The following is a 19,203-nucleotide window of genomic DNA, read 5'->3' on the forward strand; positions in this document are numbered from 1 at the left end:
ATGATCTAAAGGTTCCGTGCCAAGATAGTAGCTTTCCAGTTTATCGGTGTTCTTCCCAAAAAGCATGTCTGCCCTCCATCTTAAACTCATCCCTTGCATACATCATGTACATTCCCACTTCACCTCAGAAGTCTCCCTGCCAGGATTGCCCTACTCACTAATACATCTGCGCTCTCAGGCACGACTTAGAGTAAAAGGTAAAGTCATAGATAAAGCACCCTCATCCAGGGCTGTGATGGTAAATGTTTAACAACCAGCTTTCTGGTGAGGAGGGGGAGGATATATATGCATGATAAACTTTTTAACATTAACTAATCTGCATTATTAATAATTTTTCATCACTTTATTATATCTATACAATTTTTAAAAAATAATAAATCAAGCCCTGATCATAATGCTTACTGATTTTGAAGCTCTAAATTCTCACAAGGAAAATTTAACAATCAGCTCTCCAAAGCCTAGTGCAGCTCTAACATATCTTTGACCCTCTCAAGATCGTGATCTAGATTGTCTTTTTTAAAATTTCTTCTCAGGCTTAATGTGTATCTGAATACTAATCCCTTGACAAATAGGGATGGTACCAAGCCCTGACAGAAGACATCAGACAGCCAAGAAAAGAGACATGAAGACAAACACAAATCTCCCCAGGCTGTGGGGAGAATTTGTTCTCCTTTCACATGCCTGTCAAAAATGTGCCTCTACCAACAAAGCCACGGGCAAACATTCTCTGTTGGTGTGTCATGTGGTTTCTAAGATCGTACAATCATCCAGTCTCAGTTGTCCCACCAGTGATCTATGACCCAGGCCCTCAGACTGAGTCACTGTGGATTATATCCAATCTTGGAGCCTCTCCAGAAATCGTACCTCTGGCTCATACTGCCCCTTCTCCCTCAGAATGGCTTCTGGAAATTAGCTGGGAAAATAGCTCAAATAGTCTAGATCTCCATTAATGAAAATGGTCTTTAAGTTCCTATACAAACACTCACGGTAACAATGTATATTCTGGGCATAGGATAGCCTTTATTTCCCTCCATAGAAAATGCAAAGACAACATAATGAATGGCAGTGGGCCAGGGGTAATAATAGAATTCTCCTATCCTCTTTAAGTCTTAGAGAGCAGCCATGAGATGCATGTATGCAAGATAAAGGAATCTCTCCTGGCCTGAACTAGGAAATCTGACTGAGCCCCTCCACAAGTGCAGGTGGTAACCTTTCTATACCTCCTCATCCTGTCCAACTTCTTATCTAACCCCTTGGGAATCCTTCCCAGGTAGCCCCTCTCTTCCAACAAAGAGTTGAGGACCTTTTGACAGATTTCAATTTTGCCTGGATATCAGGGAAGTAATCCAGGCATTTCACTTATCTTTACCTCAATCAATATGGCCAGCCCATTTTTTATTTTCCAATCATCCATCCTTTATGTCATTTTTGTGTGATTTTTAAATGAGATGTGTTATTTTATGCATTATTTTAAAATCACAGTCATTTGAGTATACTCTTTTTCTCACTGTCTCCGCTATACTGAACCTCTTCCTTGTAACAAAGATAACACTGATCTTGTCTCACAATAAAAATAATAATTTCCCCCTACAACCTGGTTCCTTCCTACCTCTCCAGCCTTACGCTTAACTCCTTTTTCACATACCCCGTCCACTGATTCGGGATTACTCCTCCTTCCTCCATCCTAACTACTGACCTCCCTGGCTTCCTTAAGACCCAAATAAAATTCTACCTTCTCCGGGTAGTCTTCCTGATCTCTTCTTAATTGTAGTGCCTTCCTCTTAATTATTTTGTTTGCATGCTAGCTCATTAAACTGTGAGCTCCTTGGGGACAGCGGCTGTCTTTTGCCTCTTTGTATCTTCAAAGTTTAGTTTTTGTCTCCTTAGCACTAAACACATAGTAGGTACTCAATAAGTATTTACTGAATTTAATTTCTCACCAAAAATGTGCTGGCCTCTATAGAAATTCATTGGCCATAGCAACTCATGGAACCAACAAAAATAGAAAACATCCCTTAGTCCAGTGTAGCTCCCTTCTGCTTCTTCAGTGATGGTGTCAGAGTAGTAGAAAAGGGGAAGGGGAAGAGGTAATAAGAATCACATGTTTGTAGACCATCTGTAAAATGTGAATTGAACTCTCAGGTTCTGAATATAAGATCTTTATTCAATAACCAGATGAAATGATTCGATACTGAAGGAAATAAGCCAAGACAGTTGATGCAAATCAGGACATGGGAGGAAGATCCTAGAGAGGAAAGAGATTCCCTTGGAAGGGTAAAAATGAAGCAACTGGCAGAGCTAACTTCATCACATTATGTTCCCAAAGTCCAAAGGAACTTCTGAGGCAGTTAGGTAGCACAGTGATAGAGTGCTAAATGTGAAGTCAGGAGGACATGGGTCCAAATTTGACCTAAGACACGGCTTAGCTGTGTGACTCTGGGCAAATCACTTCATCCTGATTGCCTAGCCTTTACTACTATTCTGTATTTGAACTATAATGAGAGAGAAGGAAGGAAGGAATGGAAAGGAAAGGAAAAGGGAAATAGGGAGAGAGAGAGAGAGAGAGAGAGAGAGAGAGAGAGAGAGAGAGAGAGAGAGAGAGAGAGAGAGAGAGAGAGAAATTTAATTTGATAAGACTTGCTCATCTCCTCTTGAAGGACTTACCAAGACAAAATAGCCAAGGAGATGACTATAGCAGTTAACTGTGCCTACCTCTGATAATAATAGCTAACATTTATATACTACCTACTATGTGCCAGGCACTGTGCTAAATGCTTTTCACAAATATTATCTCATTTGATCTTCACAATAATCCTGGAAAGTGGGTGCTACTATTATTCCCATTTTACAGTTGAGGAAACTGAGAATGATGCAATAAAGTCATCAGATCTTCCTGACTTCATACTTAGCACACTACTACTACCTGCTGCCTGTATTGCAGAATTCAATAGGTAGAGAAATCCTAGGAGGAACCCAGCAACATCTTCAAACTATGTTAATATGTGCACAAATTCTTAATGACTTCAGTGCAAAGGTGGGCAAAATGGAAGAAATATGGCACAAGGCATAAAGGCTAAACCAAGATCTCCTACCTATGTATTATAAATATTTGCTTCCAGAAGAGGACAATGAGGTATTAAATATAGTGAGGACCAAACAATGCCACAGAACATGAAATTAGCTATTGGAACAAACAGGAAGTGAATTCAGATATGGTGACCCATGTTTTCAATCCTCAGTACTGGGGAAGACTGAAGATCTGAGATGCAGTAGGACTAATGCTAATCTGATGTCCACAGTTGAGGAGGAGAGACAGAGAAAGACAGACAGAGACACAGAGAGAGAGGAGGAGGTGGAGGAGACAAAGGTAAAGGTGAGGGTGAAGGTGAGGAGGAGGGAGAGAGGAAGGGAGGAAGGAAAGGAGGAAGGAAGGAAGGAAAGGAGGAAGGAAGGGAGGAAGGAAGGAAGGAAGGAAGGAAGGAAGGAAGGAAGGAAGGAAGGTAGGAAGGAAGGAAGGAAGGAAGGAAGGAAGGAAGGAAGGAAGGAAGGAAAGGGTAGAAAGAGAAAGGAGGGAGAGAGGGAAAGAACAATTAGTTGCATGAAAGTTGTCTAAATCAGATGCGTGAGATCCATCTTCATAGAATAAACTGTGCAATTCATTCTCATGAAGATTATATAGAGATGAGAAATAATTATGAGAAAGAACTACTCACATTCATTGAGGGCACTCTTAAGGTACAGACAAACGATCATAAAAGGTTTTCCCAGCATACCCTACAACTGTGTACCAAGCACAACTTCATATGGTACTCATGTAGAATTTTTTTAAGTTTTTGACTCGGGGGTGGTCAAAAAAAGTTTTCATCTCATATACACAAAAGTATTAATAGCAGCATTTTTGTAGTAGCAAAGAATAACAAAAGATCACATTTATCTAGCCCATTTAGATCTGCAAAGCATCCTACATATATTATTCTCATTTGATCTTCACAACAATCCAGGGAGGTGGGTGCTATTATTATCCCCATTTTTCAGATAAGGGAAGTAAGGCTGAACAATCAAGTGACTTGCCCTGAGTCTTACAGCTAGTAAAAGTTGCTGTGTTAGGATTCAAAGAACTGGAAACTGAGGGATGGCTAAAACTAAATTAAACTAACTGGATAAACAAATTTCAATGCAATGGATATATGGAATAGTCCTGTACTGTATGATGACTAAAAGACTACAGAGAAGCATGGAAGACCTCCATGAACAAATGCAAAGTGAAGCAAGCAGCACCAGAAAAGTCTACACAATGACACCCACAAGGTACACAGTTAAAGGTAAAACAGAACTGAATATTGTATGATTAAAATGATTAAGGTTAGTGTGAGAGAAGGAAGAAATATGTCTTCCTTCCTCTGTAGAAGTAGGGGGGAGCTATTTGTATGGAATGTTACATATATCTTCAGATTTGGTTAATGTGTTTAGTTTTCTTGAATTGCATCCTTATTCACACACATACACACACTTTTTTAATTCTTTGTTACAAGGGGAGATATATTTGGAATTTAAGGAGAAGTATAAAAACAAAATAAGGCATCTGGTTGGTACAATGAATAGAGTGCTGAGCTTGGAGTCAGGAAGACATCTTCCTAAGTTCAAATCAGGCCTCAGACACTAGATGTGTGACCCTGGGCAAGTCACTTAACCCTTAGTTTCCTCATCTGTAAAATGAGCTGGAGAAGGAAATGGCGAACCACTCCAGTACCTTTGCCAAGAAATCTCTAACTGGGGTCACAAAGAGTTGGACATAAACTGAAACATGACTGAACAACGGTTACAACAAAAGATACTAAGAATTTTTTTAAATCTTTTGACTCAGTAGAACAAAACTGAAGCTGGCTCTCCTCCAAGATATTTCTCATGTACATTATACAAGATACCTTGACAGATGCAACTAGAGAGAGAACTTTGTTTCATGATCTACTGAATGGGAGACAGCACAGCATGCTAGAAAGACCATTAATGGTTATTTGAAATAAAAAGGATCTAAATTCAATCTCTAACTCTGCTGTGTGATCTTAGGTAAGTCACTCACTATTTCTAGGTTTCGGTTTCCCCTTCTGTTAAATGAAGAGGTTGGAACAGCTGATCTCTAGAGTCTCTTCCAACCCCATACTTATGATGCTATGATCAATTATGTAGTGAGAAGATTAAAAGTCAGTTCTCTGCTGGCAGAGGTCTTTAACATTTGTCTCCAGAAACCTCTGGAAATAGAAAGACTGACAAATTTCCCATAAAAAAACTATTCACTTTTCTTGGTTTGAGGAGGAAGAGCTCGAAGATGGAATGGAGGTGGGGAGGAGAAGGGGACAAGCAGCTAGAGTAAATTCAGTGATACTTGAGAGCTACCATGCAAGGGTATGCAAGTAAACACTCAATAGTATTTTCTCCAGAAGAAAAAAGTACAAAGTACAAACGTTTAAGTTTGATCTGCATTATTAACACTTTCCAGAGCCTGGACAAACAAAGCAATAAATCTACTTTTTTGTAGAGTTTAGCAATTTCCAAGATATAAATGCTAAACCTGAAATTTTAACCATTGGCTCTCCAGAAGCCATTTGGATTCATTTTGGGTCCAGCACATTCCTGGCTACAAAATACAACTGCCACCTCCATTGCAGATATCAAATAGAGCTTAAAAGAGGAAGACGCATGTTGGCCAAAAGTGCTCACCTCTACCATGGAAGACAGAGTCCAAATGGAAGAGAGATTCCTTTGAGATAGGGACCTCCTTCAGTTACTCCTATTTATGGATGACATTGTGCTGACTGCATCAAGTCCCAGAATACATCCGTGGTAGTTTTTTTTTAAACCTTTACCTTTTGTCTTGGAATCAATACTGAGTATTGGTTCCAAGGCAAAAGAATGGTAAGAGTTAGGCAACGGAGGTTAAGTGACTTGCCTAAGGTAACACAGCCAGTAAGCATCTGAGGCCATATTTGAATTCAGAAAGACAAGTCTTCCTGATTCCAAGCTTGGTGCTCTATTTGCTGCTACTACCTTGCTGCCTGAAATCTGGAGACCTGGGTTCAAACTCTGGTTCTACTATTTACTGTGGGACCTTGGACAAGTCACATAACCTTCTATGGGTTAATTCTCCTATAAATCTCATTGTAAAATGAGGTTGAATAAGATGATCCTTAAGGTCCCTTCTACTTCTAGATCTGTGATCCTCTCAGGGCCCTTCCCATCATCTCTGGCTTCAGTTTTCATCCATCATATGAAGGTGTTTGGAGGACTGGATTGCCCCTGAGCTCTCCCTGGCAGCTCCAAATGCTAAAGTCCTTTCACAGAATAGTTGTGTTCATTCTGAACAGCTGAGGAGCAGACAGCCTCTGGTTATAGTCACTCATGGAGGCCAGACTGGAGACAGCTGCTCAAGCAGCTAATTTTGTCCAAGCTTCAACAGTACTATCGTGAACGCTGAAACATTTTTAAACGTTGACATTTAGCTGAGGGTTTGAGGAGGTTTAGATAAGAAATCTCAGTTTAGATCTTCTGCTAAGATTTTAAAACCAAAATGACTTCAGGTGAGAGAGGTCTAATTTGCATCCAACCTTCCCCACAATGGAGGAACCCTACTCCCAGACAACTATGACAAGTGATATCAGCCAGCTTGTGGGGTTTTTGGAGGGAGTTTTAAACCTTTACCTTCCATCTTAGAGTCAATACTGTGTATTTACTGGTTCCCACATAGAAGAGCAGTAAGTGACTTGCTCAGGGTCACACAGCTAGGAAGTGTCTGATTTCAATGTTCAGATCTGAATCCAGGACCTCCCAAACCTAAGCCTTTCTTCTCAATCCACTGAGCCACCTAGCTGCCCCAAGATGATGCTTTAACACTTCCAATGATAAGAAACCCCAAACCTCACCAGGCCACCTGTCTCATTTGTTCACAGATCTGATTATTAGGTCTTACTTCTATTGAGCCAGCATGTGGCTCTGAATTTGAATAGTGGAGTGGAGAGAGGGCTGGTTCTGAAGTTAGAAGAGAATTGAGTTTAGATCCTGCTTTTCATACTCATTAACCATGGTACGTAGCCACCAGTACATCGCTTAACCCTCATTTGAACAATGAGGATCATATTGAGATTATAGTACTAATTTACAGGAGTGTTTTACAATCAGAGGTGGTAATGTCATTAGTGAAATTTCTTTACAAATGGCAGTTATAATAATAATGATTAGATTGCTTGGGTGACCCCTGTTTGAACAGATTTTTGTTCTTTCCCTCCTCATTGCTACAAACCTGAAAGACCCAAAGGAATGGGCAACGTGAAGTTGAATAGCCTGGAGAATTTTTACATAGAGGTAGTCCATCTTTCTCTGTCTCCCCAAAGTAAGGGTATCTGAAAGAGTTGCCAGCTTTAAAGGAAATGTGCCAGATACTACAGAGAGAGAAGCAGCAGAGTCAGTGGAACTCACGGCGTGAATTCACCAGATGGCTACTCAGTCTACTTCTTACAAGCCCCCCACCAGATCCAGGAGATGACTATTCTGAACACAAAACCTCCATTGACCTCTAATCCTGCTAAATCACTGGCCTCCTTCCGGGTTTTGCCTGGGGATCGTCCAGGAAGCAAATGCTAACTCTATGGGAGTCAGGATGTGTGGCTCTCATAGAGAGAGATACATTATCCTCTGGCGAACCAATTGTTCCTTCTCCTTTTGCCCTCTGAGTTTAGACATGCTGCACCCCACATAGTGCAGAGGATACTCCAGAGGGGATACTAGACATGGAAGAACGGATTGGGGAGTTGAGTCCTTGCCAGGAGTGGCAAGCTGTTAAGAAACTCGGGAATTATCAAGCCAACGCTGTTCATTTCAAATGTCTGCTTTAGTTCTTGGATTCTCTCTGAGCCAAATGTGAGGTAATAATTCTTTCAAGCCACCCAGAGCTGGGAAAGAGACTAGGATCTCAATGGCAATGAGAGCATGAGCCAATCACAAATCATTAAGCCTGAAACAAATGAGACTGAACCGGAGCCTAAGGTAGGCTGCACATGTACAAAGGGACTAGAATCTAGATGAGATCCTATAGGCACCTGCTGAAAGGTGCCTGAGCTGGAGATCCTTGGCTCGGAGTGTCACCTGGTGGCTTGTGCAGAGATTGCACGATGTATTCCTTGGAGAATATACAGTTATCCCTTCCACCAGAGTTAGGGGTACAGTGCCCCAGAGATCTGGAAAATCTGCGTCAAATTTTTTTAGCCCTCCTGTTGCCCCAGAGAAGAAATCTAAACTTTTTCTTTTTCTTTTATAGGGTGTTTATTGTACCTTATTGTAAATTTTGGGTTAAGTATGCATTTCTGAGTTCTAAACTTTTTCTATGTCATCTTGGCTTCTGTAAAACTCCCCAAAAGTTCCCATTTAATTTCTCGTGCCGACCCATGATATATCAAAACAATGGGGAAAGCCTTAATGTGGAAGGGATAACTATAGATCCATGTTGATGAATCTACGGCACCTGTGCCAGAGGGGGGCTGCTCCCTTCCTCCTCTCCACCTGTACCTGATGACATTCCACACTTCACCCACCCCTCTAGAGGCCCACCAGCAACTCAATGGGAGCTCTTCCTCCCTCCACTGTCTGGGTAAGGTGGAGAGTTCACATGCAGCATGAGGGTTGCAGTCTGGGCACTCAGCCTCTAAAAGGGTTGCCATCACTACTATAAATGCTTTGCCTCCCTTCAAAGCTGATCAAAAGCAAGTAAACCCAAGGAAAGGAATATTCCTGCTTTACACTATTTAAAAGGGCAGCTTGCTCTGGGCAGCTAGGTAGCACAGTGGATAGAAAGCCAGGCCTGGAGATCAGAAGTCCCGAGTTCAAATTTAACCTCAGCCACTTCTTAGCTATGTGACCCTGGGCAAGTCACTTAACCCCCCTTGGCTGGGCAAGTCACTTAACCCCAGCCTTCTGCCTTGTATTGATTCTAAGATAAAAGGTAATGGTTTTGATTTTTTTAATACTTAATACTTTTAAATGTTTTAACATTCAATTTTAATTTAATATTTAATGTAATTTAATAGTAATAGTAATTAATATTAAATATAAATTAAATACTTCTAATACTTAAAAAATATCAAAGGAAACAAGGAGTGACACTGAAACAATGGATACTGAATATTCAAACAATCTAACAGTCTCATTTTCTTTCTTAGGGAAGGTTTCCAGCTAACCAGTTAAGCACTAAACCTTGATTACTAGCTAGGTGATACAGTAGATAAGCATGCCAGACCTGGAGTCAGAAAGACTTACCTTCCTTAGTACAAATCTGGTCTAAGACACTTCCTAGCTGAGTGACCCTGGGCAAGCCATTTAACCCTGTTTGCCTCAGTTCCCTCACCTGTAAAATGAGCTCAAGAAGGAAATGACAAGCCACTCGTGTATCTTTGCCAAGAAATCCCAAATGGGCTCATGCATGAAGTGTCAGTCACAACAGAAACAACTGAATAACAATCCCTGAGGATACTAAAGTGAAATTCTTCCTGCCTTTGGGAAGTTTTCAATCTAGCATGTGGGTATATACAAAATAAATACACACAGATTCAAGATAATTTTGGAAGGAAGCTACCAGCAGCTGGTGGGGTGCTATGTAGAAGGTGACCCACAATCTGCATCTCAATTCTAAGAAGCGGACATAAGAGAAGAGAACATGTCCAGGTACTAAAAGCCAACTGTGTGGGATGACCTTAGGGAGTAAATTGCATGTTTAGTTGAAATCATCTTATGTAGAGTATAATCTTCTTGAAAGAGAGGACTATTTCACTTTTCTTCTTATGTTCTCAGTGTCTAGAGCAGTTTTACCTACAATGGGCATGTAATCAATGTTTATTGAACTGATTAAATTCCATGGGTCACTGGGACCATTGTAATCATTACCATTATGGGTTCCCCTCCCTTATACTTTGGGGTAAAGGTGAATTATAACTGAGGAAGGATGGAGAGGAATTATTTAAAGTAGAGAAATTTGGAGCACCCAAAGACTATCACCGGCTTTGTGATTGGCTGAGAGGAAACCTGAAATTTTAGAATGGAATAATAAATTCTGTCCAAAAAGTCCAAGCGAGTGGTGAATTACTAATTGGGGGAGAAGAGATTTGGGAAAGGGGATAGCAACTACTCTCCTCTGAAGGCCAAATAAGAGCCTGGGGGTCCTGATAGGAAACAAGTGAGGTGAGGAGAGACAGGGTATGAAGGATGGGGCAAGGGGAGGGGGGGAAGAGTTAAGAACTTGGCCAGGACCTTCTTACAGTTTATCCTAGTCAAGTAGTTTAATGACTGTCACAGGCAAAAAGAATTACACTTGAACTGCCTGACTCCAGAGAGCAGAATTAGGAACAACAGGTAGAAATACAGAGAAGTAGATTTCATTTCACTGTATGGTAAAACTGCCCATGAGTTAGAGGGATCCCAACCTGAAATGTTTCTGAGAAGTAATGAGTGCCTCTCCTCATCCTAGATGTTCGAGCTGAGGTTGGATGACCACTTGCTTGCCAGGGATGTTACAGAAAGATTCCTGTGTTCAGATACAAGTTGGGCTACCAGCTCTGAGCATCTGGGATTCTAAGTCTAGCAGCTTAAAGGCATGACCTATTTTAGTCCTTGGGGAACCAGCAACAGCCTTAATTCCAAAAACCTGAGAAAAAAAATGAGCATATCTAAAAATTCAACTGGAAAATTCAGACCTAGATAAATAGTATGTTATTTGGCCTTTGTCCAGGCCCAGCCACTTTCCTCTATAAACAGGGCAGACAAACCAGCCTAGCTGAAGCAGCAAGGTCCCAGGAGAGTCAAGCCATCACTACTACCTGGACCATCATCTCCCTCAGACCTTCATGTCAACAACTCAGGACTCCAGTCCCAAGATCTTCAGGAAAAACAACACTTCCACCCCAGCCCCTGCAACCATCATCCTAGCAGATAACCCCCATGGAGATGTAAGCCTGGCAACTACTGCTCCTACAGCTACTGAAAACCCAGAAAAGAAAATCCTTGGTGCCATCCAATGTCTCAACACCAGAAAGTGATAAAATTTTATCAGTAGAAATGACATTCAAGAAGAGCCATTAACATCTATTTTGTGGCTACCCATTGAAGACGACCATGGGACCTTCCCATCTGACCAGCAGCTATAACCTTCCCTATGGGATATCTCCATTAGGACAGGAGCTCCTTGAGAACAGAGGCTGTCTGGTTTTTCAAGGTTTAATGCAGTGCTTTGCACAAGGTAAGCACTTAATGCTTTATTCATTTATTCAGGCAAGAATTCATAGGTCATATTTCTACAGTACTTTAAGGCAGCAAGGTGAAACAGGAAGAAACAATGAACTTGGACTCAAGAGACCTAGGTCTGAATCCTGGTTCTGTCAGTGACTCCCTGTGGGTCCTTTGGCAAGTCCCATCCCTTCTCTGGATGGGCCTCAGTTTCCTCATCTATAAAAGGACCTCTGAGATCCCTTCCACTTTAATGTATAATAATATCCTATGGTTCTGTGACCTGGAAAAAAAAAGGAAAGCATAAAGGGGATTAAAGATGATCTCTAAAGTTCTTTCCGGGCAAAGTATCCCCCTGCCTCTAAAACTCTGAGATTTACACATTTTCTTCAAGTAATCCTGGGAGGGAAGTATTCCAGGCATCATTATTTGCATTTTATACATGAGGAACTGAGGCTGAGAGGTCAGCTGATTTGCCCAAAGTCACATAGCTAGCTAGTGTCGGTGCCAGGACACGACCCCAGGTCTCCTGTCTCCAACTCCAACTCCATTTCCAGTATACCATGCTATCTTTAAAGTTTATCTTGCATACATTCTCCTGCCCCTCCCCAAAAGGTTCTGCTATGAAATAAACAGAGATAAGGGGACATCTTCCTTGGGACTACAGTTGTTAGATGTAGCTTGGCGACGTCTCTATCAAGGAACCTGGCTGTAATATTTTGTTTCTCTTATTATTTCTGCCTACATGAACAAGATTTTTTTTAATTAACTTTTTTTAATGGAAAAAGAAATGGCCTCCCAGCCTATGCAATTTACCTTCTGCAAGATGGGCATGGGGCAAGCGTTGTCAAAGAAGACACAGTTGAAGGCTCCATAGACACCCTCAGAAATATGGTACACGATACTCTTGGGAGAGGCCCCGTCTTCCTCTGTAAAGGGGAAGGGCAGAGGGTCAGGGAGAGCAGTCAGAACCCTGGCCAAGGCAATTCCCTGGGCCTTCCTAAAGTTGGGTATTTGATGGATCCCATCCCAAAAGATTATCCCTATAGGCTGACCAGGTTCCCCTTTCCCCAGGAGGCCAGGCCATTGCTAGTCACCCTCAAAGGGAGAGGGCAGCATGGCGGTAAAAGAAATGTCAGTGGATCTGGAGCCACAGGCCCTGGGTTCAAATAGATTTGTAATGGGACACCTTGGGCAAGTTGCTTTATGTTCCTGGACCTCAGTTTTCCTATCTGTAAAATGGGGAGTTTGAACTAGAAGGCTTCTAAGGTCCTTTTCCTGAGAGATTATCAACGTATCATGGAGCAGTGGAAAAAAAAATTAGATTTGGAGTCAAAGGACCTGAGTTTGAATACCAGCTCTGCTTATTATTATTATTATCATTATTATTACAATTATTATTGTGATGCATTCTCTCTGTGACTATGGGCAAGTCACTTCAACCTCTCAGGGACTTAGTTTTCTCTTTTGTAAAATGAGGGCTGTTGTACTAGAAGCTCTCTGAGGTTCCTTCCAGGTCTAAATCTATGATTCGATAATCCTACACTATTTCTAGCTTTCAATCCTGTGATGCTTTGGGTTAAGGGTAGCCAAAAGGGAAAGAACACCCACCCTGTCCCAAACATATGCTCTGTATATTCAAATACCCTTCGGTATCAATTATATTGTTGCCCTTTGCAATAGGGAGAATATGCTTGGTAGGTGAGGGAAAGAAGAGGGTTAGAATCACAAAAGAGCAGAAGTAGGAAGAATCTCCCACTTCTTCTATTTTGTCTGGGTCAGCAGAATGTTTTTCCTTTCTCTGCCATGCCAGGTTCCCACATATCCTTCAAAAGCATGCTGAACAGCTATCTCTTCCAGGCAGCCTTCCCAAATTAATCTCAGCCAATTCTAAGCACTGTTGTCATCTCACATCCCTTTGCATGTAGTTCATATTTTCTGTTCATATTCTGAAACTGTACCTACACACGATCCCAACTAACCTGAAAGGAGCTTCCCAAGGACAGAGGCACCAAATTTCCTTGGTCATCTCCCCACTACCCAGGACCCTGCCCAACTCACCATCCAAGCCAGTCTGATCTGATGGAACTTCCTTTTTGGCAACAATCCTGACAGCCAAGGTGAAAGCAGAAGCCACGTAATAACGTCCAGGCTCAGCCAGAATGTCTACTCCACAGCCTTCAGGGAAGTACATATCCAAGGCTGAGTTGATCACAGAAGCCATCTGGGGCAAGAAAAGGGAGAGAAGGGAAATAGTGAGTGAGCCATTGGATCCCTTCAGAAGTAAATTCCCAGCACAGAAACCATTCCATCTAGAAACAGAAATCTACTTTTAAAGTTGGAAGACAGCTCAGCAATTACCTTATGCAACTCCTACAAGAATAGGGATCTTTTGAAACTGCCCTATCACATGGCCAGTCGTTCTAGGATCTGGGGCCAAGCAGAATGTGCAAGAGGCATTAAACTTCTTCAGTTTCACTCCCAATATTAGTGGAAGTTACAAAGAGGTAAATTTAAATTTAGGCTTGACTTCAGGAAAAATTTCCTAACTAGAGCTGACCAAAAGTGGAATAAGCTGCTTAGGGAAATGATAAGTTTTCTTTCTTTGGACCCAGCAGCAATTAGGTGATACAGTGCATAGAATGACAGGCTTGGAGTCAGAAAGACCTGAGTTCAAATTTGAGCTCAGACACTTTCAGTGAGACCCTGGGCAAGTCAACTTAAACTGGTTTGTCTCAGTTTCCTCATCTGTAAAAATGAGCTGGAGAAAGAAATGGCAAGCCACCTCAGTATCTTTGGCAAGAAAATTCCAAACATCATCACAAAGAGTCAGAAACAACTGAAAAATGACTCAACAACTTTTTTTGGAAGTCTTAAGAGCAAGGAGGCTAAATGAGCTCAACTATGTCAGATATGTGTGTGATGGTGAAAATTCTTTTCAGGTATGGGTTAGACTGGGAAGCCCCTGAACTCTAAATCAAAATCCTGTAATTTTCCCCAAACCCATCAACAACTCCTCTATATGGCAAATTACTTAAAGACATCTTAAAATAGTTAATGACATCTATTGAGTCTCCCTTTGGGCTTTTCTTCTCTAGGCTAAACATCATCCAGTTCCTTCAATAAGTACTATTATGGCATTGGTCTGTAGGCTCCTTGTTGTCTTGGGTCTAAAAAAGAGTCCATTATCTTCCTAGGCAGCTCATTCCACTGCTGGACAATTCTAATTGTTAAGAAATCTTTTCTGATGTCAAACTTCCTGTGAATGAAGTCCAGATGAGAATGCAACAGGACCTCCCTTGTCTAGATACCGTATCTCTGTTAGCTATCTCAGCTGCCATGTGTTACAATGTTGATCCACACTGAGTGTATAGGATTGCTAATTTTTTTTTCACATCCAATTTGGTTCTAGAAAAAGTCTCTTCTATCCTAGTCTTCTTAGATGATTATTTGATCCTGAACACTGATGTTTTGTAGTACCAATTCCCATCATCCAATGTGTTCAGTCTCCTCAGTTTTAGGTAACCTCAAAGTCTGATAAGCCTACCAACTCTGCCCATTAATTATTCAAGTTGTTTAAAAAAAACGTTAAGTTGAAAAGAATAAGACTAGATTGAATCACTCTAATAGGGACCTTGTTCCTCCAATAGCACTCCTTCCCCAGACAAAAAGTCTAGGTCAGTATTGGCAAAGCCATGGCACGCATACAGAGCGGGCACTCAGGAAACTGCTCCCTTCCCCCTCTAGACCCAGTGCCTGAGAACATTCTTTTGCATGCCCCATCCCTCTGTCCAGCCACCCAAAGCAAGTGTTTTCTCCCTCAGTTCTCTCCAATAAACCAGGGGCTCACAGACAGCTTGAATTTGCCTTCGGGGCACTCGAACTGGGAAAAGGTTCGCCAACCTTTTCACAACCCTGGTCTAAGCAATTCTTAACTTAAAATGGAAAGTGCCCTTGGAGACCACTGAATCTAACCCCCTTCATTTTACCAATGAAGACACAAAAACCCAGAGGGTTCACAACTAAGGAGATAATGTAGTACCAGTGGAAGGAGCTGAATTTGTAGTCAGAGAACCTTGGTTCTAATCTGTGTGACCCTAGACAAGTCTCTTGGAACCTCAGTTTGTTCATGTTAAAAAAAATGAAGGAGTTGAAAGGAGATCTCTCTAGCATTCTTTCCAGCACTAGATCAATATAATGCTATGATTTGCTCAATCAAACTCCCCTAGGTAGCAACAGAGCTAAAATTCAAGTTCTCTGACCCCAAAACCAAGCATTCCTACCAGTATACCATTTTGCCTCAAAGGGTACAATATAGAAGCAACTAGTGGATAAAGAGCCAGTCCTAGAGATGGGAGGTCCTGGGTTCAAACCTGAGCTCAGACATTTCCTAGCTGTAAGACCCTGGGCAAGTCACTTAACCCCAAGCCCTTATGCTCTTCTGCCTTAGAACCAATACATCATATTGATTCTAAGATGGAAGGCACGGTTTTTTTTTAAGGTACAATTTATATCTAGGATGAAAGGGCATGGGAAAGGTTGTGATCTGCTCATTTGGGGGAATAGCCACACTGATGAGCTTAAGGACCCACAGAAGTATTCCTTTTCAAGTGGCTCACCTGTAGCCACCAGGTATTAGGAGAAAAAAGAGACAAGCACCTGCTGCAGCTACAGCTCCCACTACTGATGGGATAGCTTCTCCAAAGGTCCAGGGGACAGTGGGGGAGCCTGCCCCGCTGCAGCAAAAGCAGCAAAGAATCAGAGACAAGGAAGGAGAACCAATCATCTGAGTAGAGGCCAAAGTGTTGGCCTACCTTTGCTTCTCTCCCAGCATATCCTGAGCCAAGTCATTTAATTCCATTGGCCTAACCCTTACTGATCTTCTCTCTTGGAACCAATACACAGTATTGATTGATTCCAAATCAAAAGGTAAGAATTTTAAAAATAATAATGATGAGGATGAAGTATCATTAAATCTACTTGGTGAGATCAAAATTGCTAAAGGAAGTGGTAGGATTGGGCAAAGAATAATTATTATTGACAGTGATCAGAGAACAGAGAATCAGCCTGATGTAGTCTTTAGAGAGTCAGCCCTGGTTCAAGATCTCCTGTGTAATCCTGAGCAAGTGACTTCATCTCCAAAGGCCCCAGGCAACATGCTGAGACTGCAACTTGCAGAGAAGACAGTTGATAGAAGATAGTTGATATAGAAGAAGATATAATCAGGAGAGTTTCTTCATGAGGGGTTCTCTGTGCCATTCAGGTCACAGCTCCCATGGACCCATGGTCCATCCCAAGAATTGCTGATGGTATTTAATCAAAAATGCCCACTGCCACTCTTTCTTCTTCTTAGAAGACTGGAAAGAGTCCTATATTGGGAATCCAGAGCTCTGAGGTTGAATCCCAATTCTCCACCTTACCACCTTGGAACCTTGGGATCAAGTTCCTTTTTTGGGGGGCCTGTTCTTCATCTATAAGATGAGTAATTGGAACAGATGACCTCTTGAGCTTCCTTCTAGCTTAAGTGTCTGGTTGTTGATATTATTAATCCAGCACTATATTGCTCACCAGGGCTCTGATGACACCCCTAGGTTCTCAAAGGCTAGAACAGCAGGGAACAAGCTCTAAGAGCTCCTTAAGTTTGGGTCATTGATGTGCCTGGAGTCCAAAAGACCAGCCCAGCTAACCAGCAGAGGGATGAATTATGAGACAGGGATGTGAGACTGGACAGTAGGTGATTAAGCTAATTATTGTGATTAATCACCACTCATAAATATAGGTCACCCAACTAAGGCCCTGGAGCTGCTCTCTATACAAGTAGAAGAAACCACAAGTCCCTGAAGTGCCAAAGTATTATTACTACCATCAATATCATTGTTATTTTTCTGTAGCTGATCCTATAGATCAGTGGTTCCCAAACTTTTTTGGCCTACCGCCCCCTTTCCAGAAAAAAAATATTACTTAGCGCCCCGTGGAAATTATGAAACTATTTATTGAACTCAGAATAGAATGTAATACAAAAAAAGCGTGGCCATAACCACCTCCCTGGATCGCTGAAGCACCCACCAGGGGGCGGTAGCGCCCACTTTGGGAATCATTGCTATAGATAGAGCTCTTTTACAATACCTCTTCTCTGATCCTTAACAATAGGCTTGTGAAATAGGCAAGAGAGGCAACTATTGGTCTCTCCACTTTACAAGGGGGGAAAAACTGAGGTGCAGAGAGATTGAGTGACTTTCCAATGGTCTCACAGCCCATAAAGTAGCATAGCCAGTATTTAAATCCAGCTCTCTGGACTACCCAAGTCTAGGGCTCTATCCAAACTGGGGGATGAGAAAGGGAAGGAAAGTTATGATACAAATAAACTTATCAAGGTGTTACAATTAAAATTATCTCAAGAGACTGATTTTTGGGGGTAAGAATATAAGTTTATTGATTATATCAGGTTTATCAATTAGGCCAGCATTATAACCAATAAATTGATCTAGGTTCTCCATGGCTCTCCTGGCATGAAGGAATGACTTGAGCTGGTTCAGGCAGCTTAATAAATAGATTTTTGGGAGCTCCCTTCACCATGCCAAGACATCTTTAATTGGTGATAGCTAATTAAGAGGTGGTCCATTGGACCCTCAAGCCCTTCCCCAAAATGACAGGCAGACAGTCATGTCCACAGAAAAAGTACTGTTGTCTCCTTCACTTATTAATCAAATACTGTTATAGAGGAAGACATTCCTTGGGATTCCCAAGGACAAAAAAAATGCAAAAAGTGGCAGACTAAGATGGCATCTCTGACCCAGATCCCAGACACAGGAATACACAGGAATTCTCCCTAATATATAGGAACTAATATAGTACATGAAAAATAAATTCTTACATAGGCCTCTTAAACTTCTTCCTAATACCTTACCCTACCCACTTCCTCCCTTGTCACCACCTATCCCAAAAGGTGAGCAGGAAGAAAGTGGTCACTTTGTTCCTTGAGGCATCACTCAGGTCCGGGGCCTTTCTTGATCCTCCATACTCCAAGTTGTGCTTTCAAACTCTTAAAATTACTTTCTATAAAATTTCTAGAAATATATAAAAATTCTATAAACTTTTTATTGTATTTATTTATCTGCATATGTTTAATCAATGAGTCATCAAGTATTTATTCAATGTCTACCTACTATGTGCCAGGCTTTGGGAATACAAAGAAAAAATGAAGATAGTTCCTGCCTTTAAGGAGCTTATATTCTATTGGGAGCAGCAAACAAAAGTAGATACAAGGCAATTTTGAGGGAAGTGAAGGAGAAAATCAGAAGCAGAGCTCAGAAGAGAACAAGAAAGCCCTCAATTAGAAAGTGATGCTTGTATGTATCCCTCCCCACTTTTCCCCTCTTCCTCATAGAATGTAAGCTCCCTGAATGCAGGGATATTTCCTTTGTCTTTGTATCAGCAGTGCCCAGTATAGTACCATGTATATATTTGCTAGGTTAGTGATGGCAAACCTTTTAGAGACTGAAAGGCATATACCCTCCTCCTCCCCCCCAGCCTTACCCCAGACAAGGGAGGGAGAAAAGGAGGGGAGTAGCCCTAGAGCTCAGCTCAGGGGAGGGAGTAAGCGCTTCCACTGGGCAGCTGGACAGAGGAACAGGGAAGTGCAGTGGAAAGGGGGAAGGGAGCAGCCCTGCCTGAGTCCCTCTGCCTTTCTAGTAATTAACTTTGGCAGACGACATTGCACATGCCCACAAAGAGGTCTCTGTGGTGCACATGTCATAGGTTCACCATCATCTCAGTGCTAGGTTCTCACTTATTTTCTATGTAACCTTAGGAAAGTAACTTAATTTTCTGAGCCTCAATTTCCTTTTCTATAAAATGGTATAGTGTGACTAGATGATTGGGATTCCCAACTCTGAATCTTAGAAGTTTACTGGATTGAAAGAATGGGTAGACTAGTCAAGC

The 19,203-nt window shown here is 41.7% G+C and overlaps 1 protein-coding gene across 2 annotated transcripts in view; it reads right to left on the minus strand.

Annotated features, from left to right (window-relative positions):
* The window catches only part of AZIN2 (antizyme inhibitor 2), a 35,070-nt gene that overhangs the window by 4,714 nt on the left and 11,153 nt on the right, over positions 1 to 19,203 (minus strand). For both annotated transcript variants that reach the window (XM_044671431.1, XM_044671430.1), the window contains exons 6-7: positions 13,324 to 13,486; positions 12,079 to 12,191 (exon numbers count right to left, since the gene is read on the minus strand). In XM_044671431.1, coding sequence (XP_044527366.1) covers positions 12,079 to 12,191; positions 13,324 to 13,486 — 276 coding nt within the window. The remainder of the gene's footprint in view (positions 1 to 12,078; positions 12,192 to 13,323; positions 13,487 to 19,203) is intronic.

This window comes from Gracilinanus agilis, chromosome 3 (genome assembly GCF_016433145.1).
Source record: "Gracilinanus agilis isolate LMUSP501 chromosome 3, AgileGrace, whole genome shotgun sequence".
Lineage (NCBI taxonomy): Eukaryota > Metazoa > Chordata > Mammalia > Didelphimorphia > Didelphidae > Gracilinanus > Gracilinanus agilis.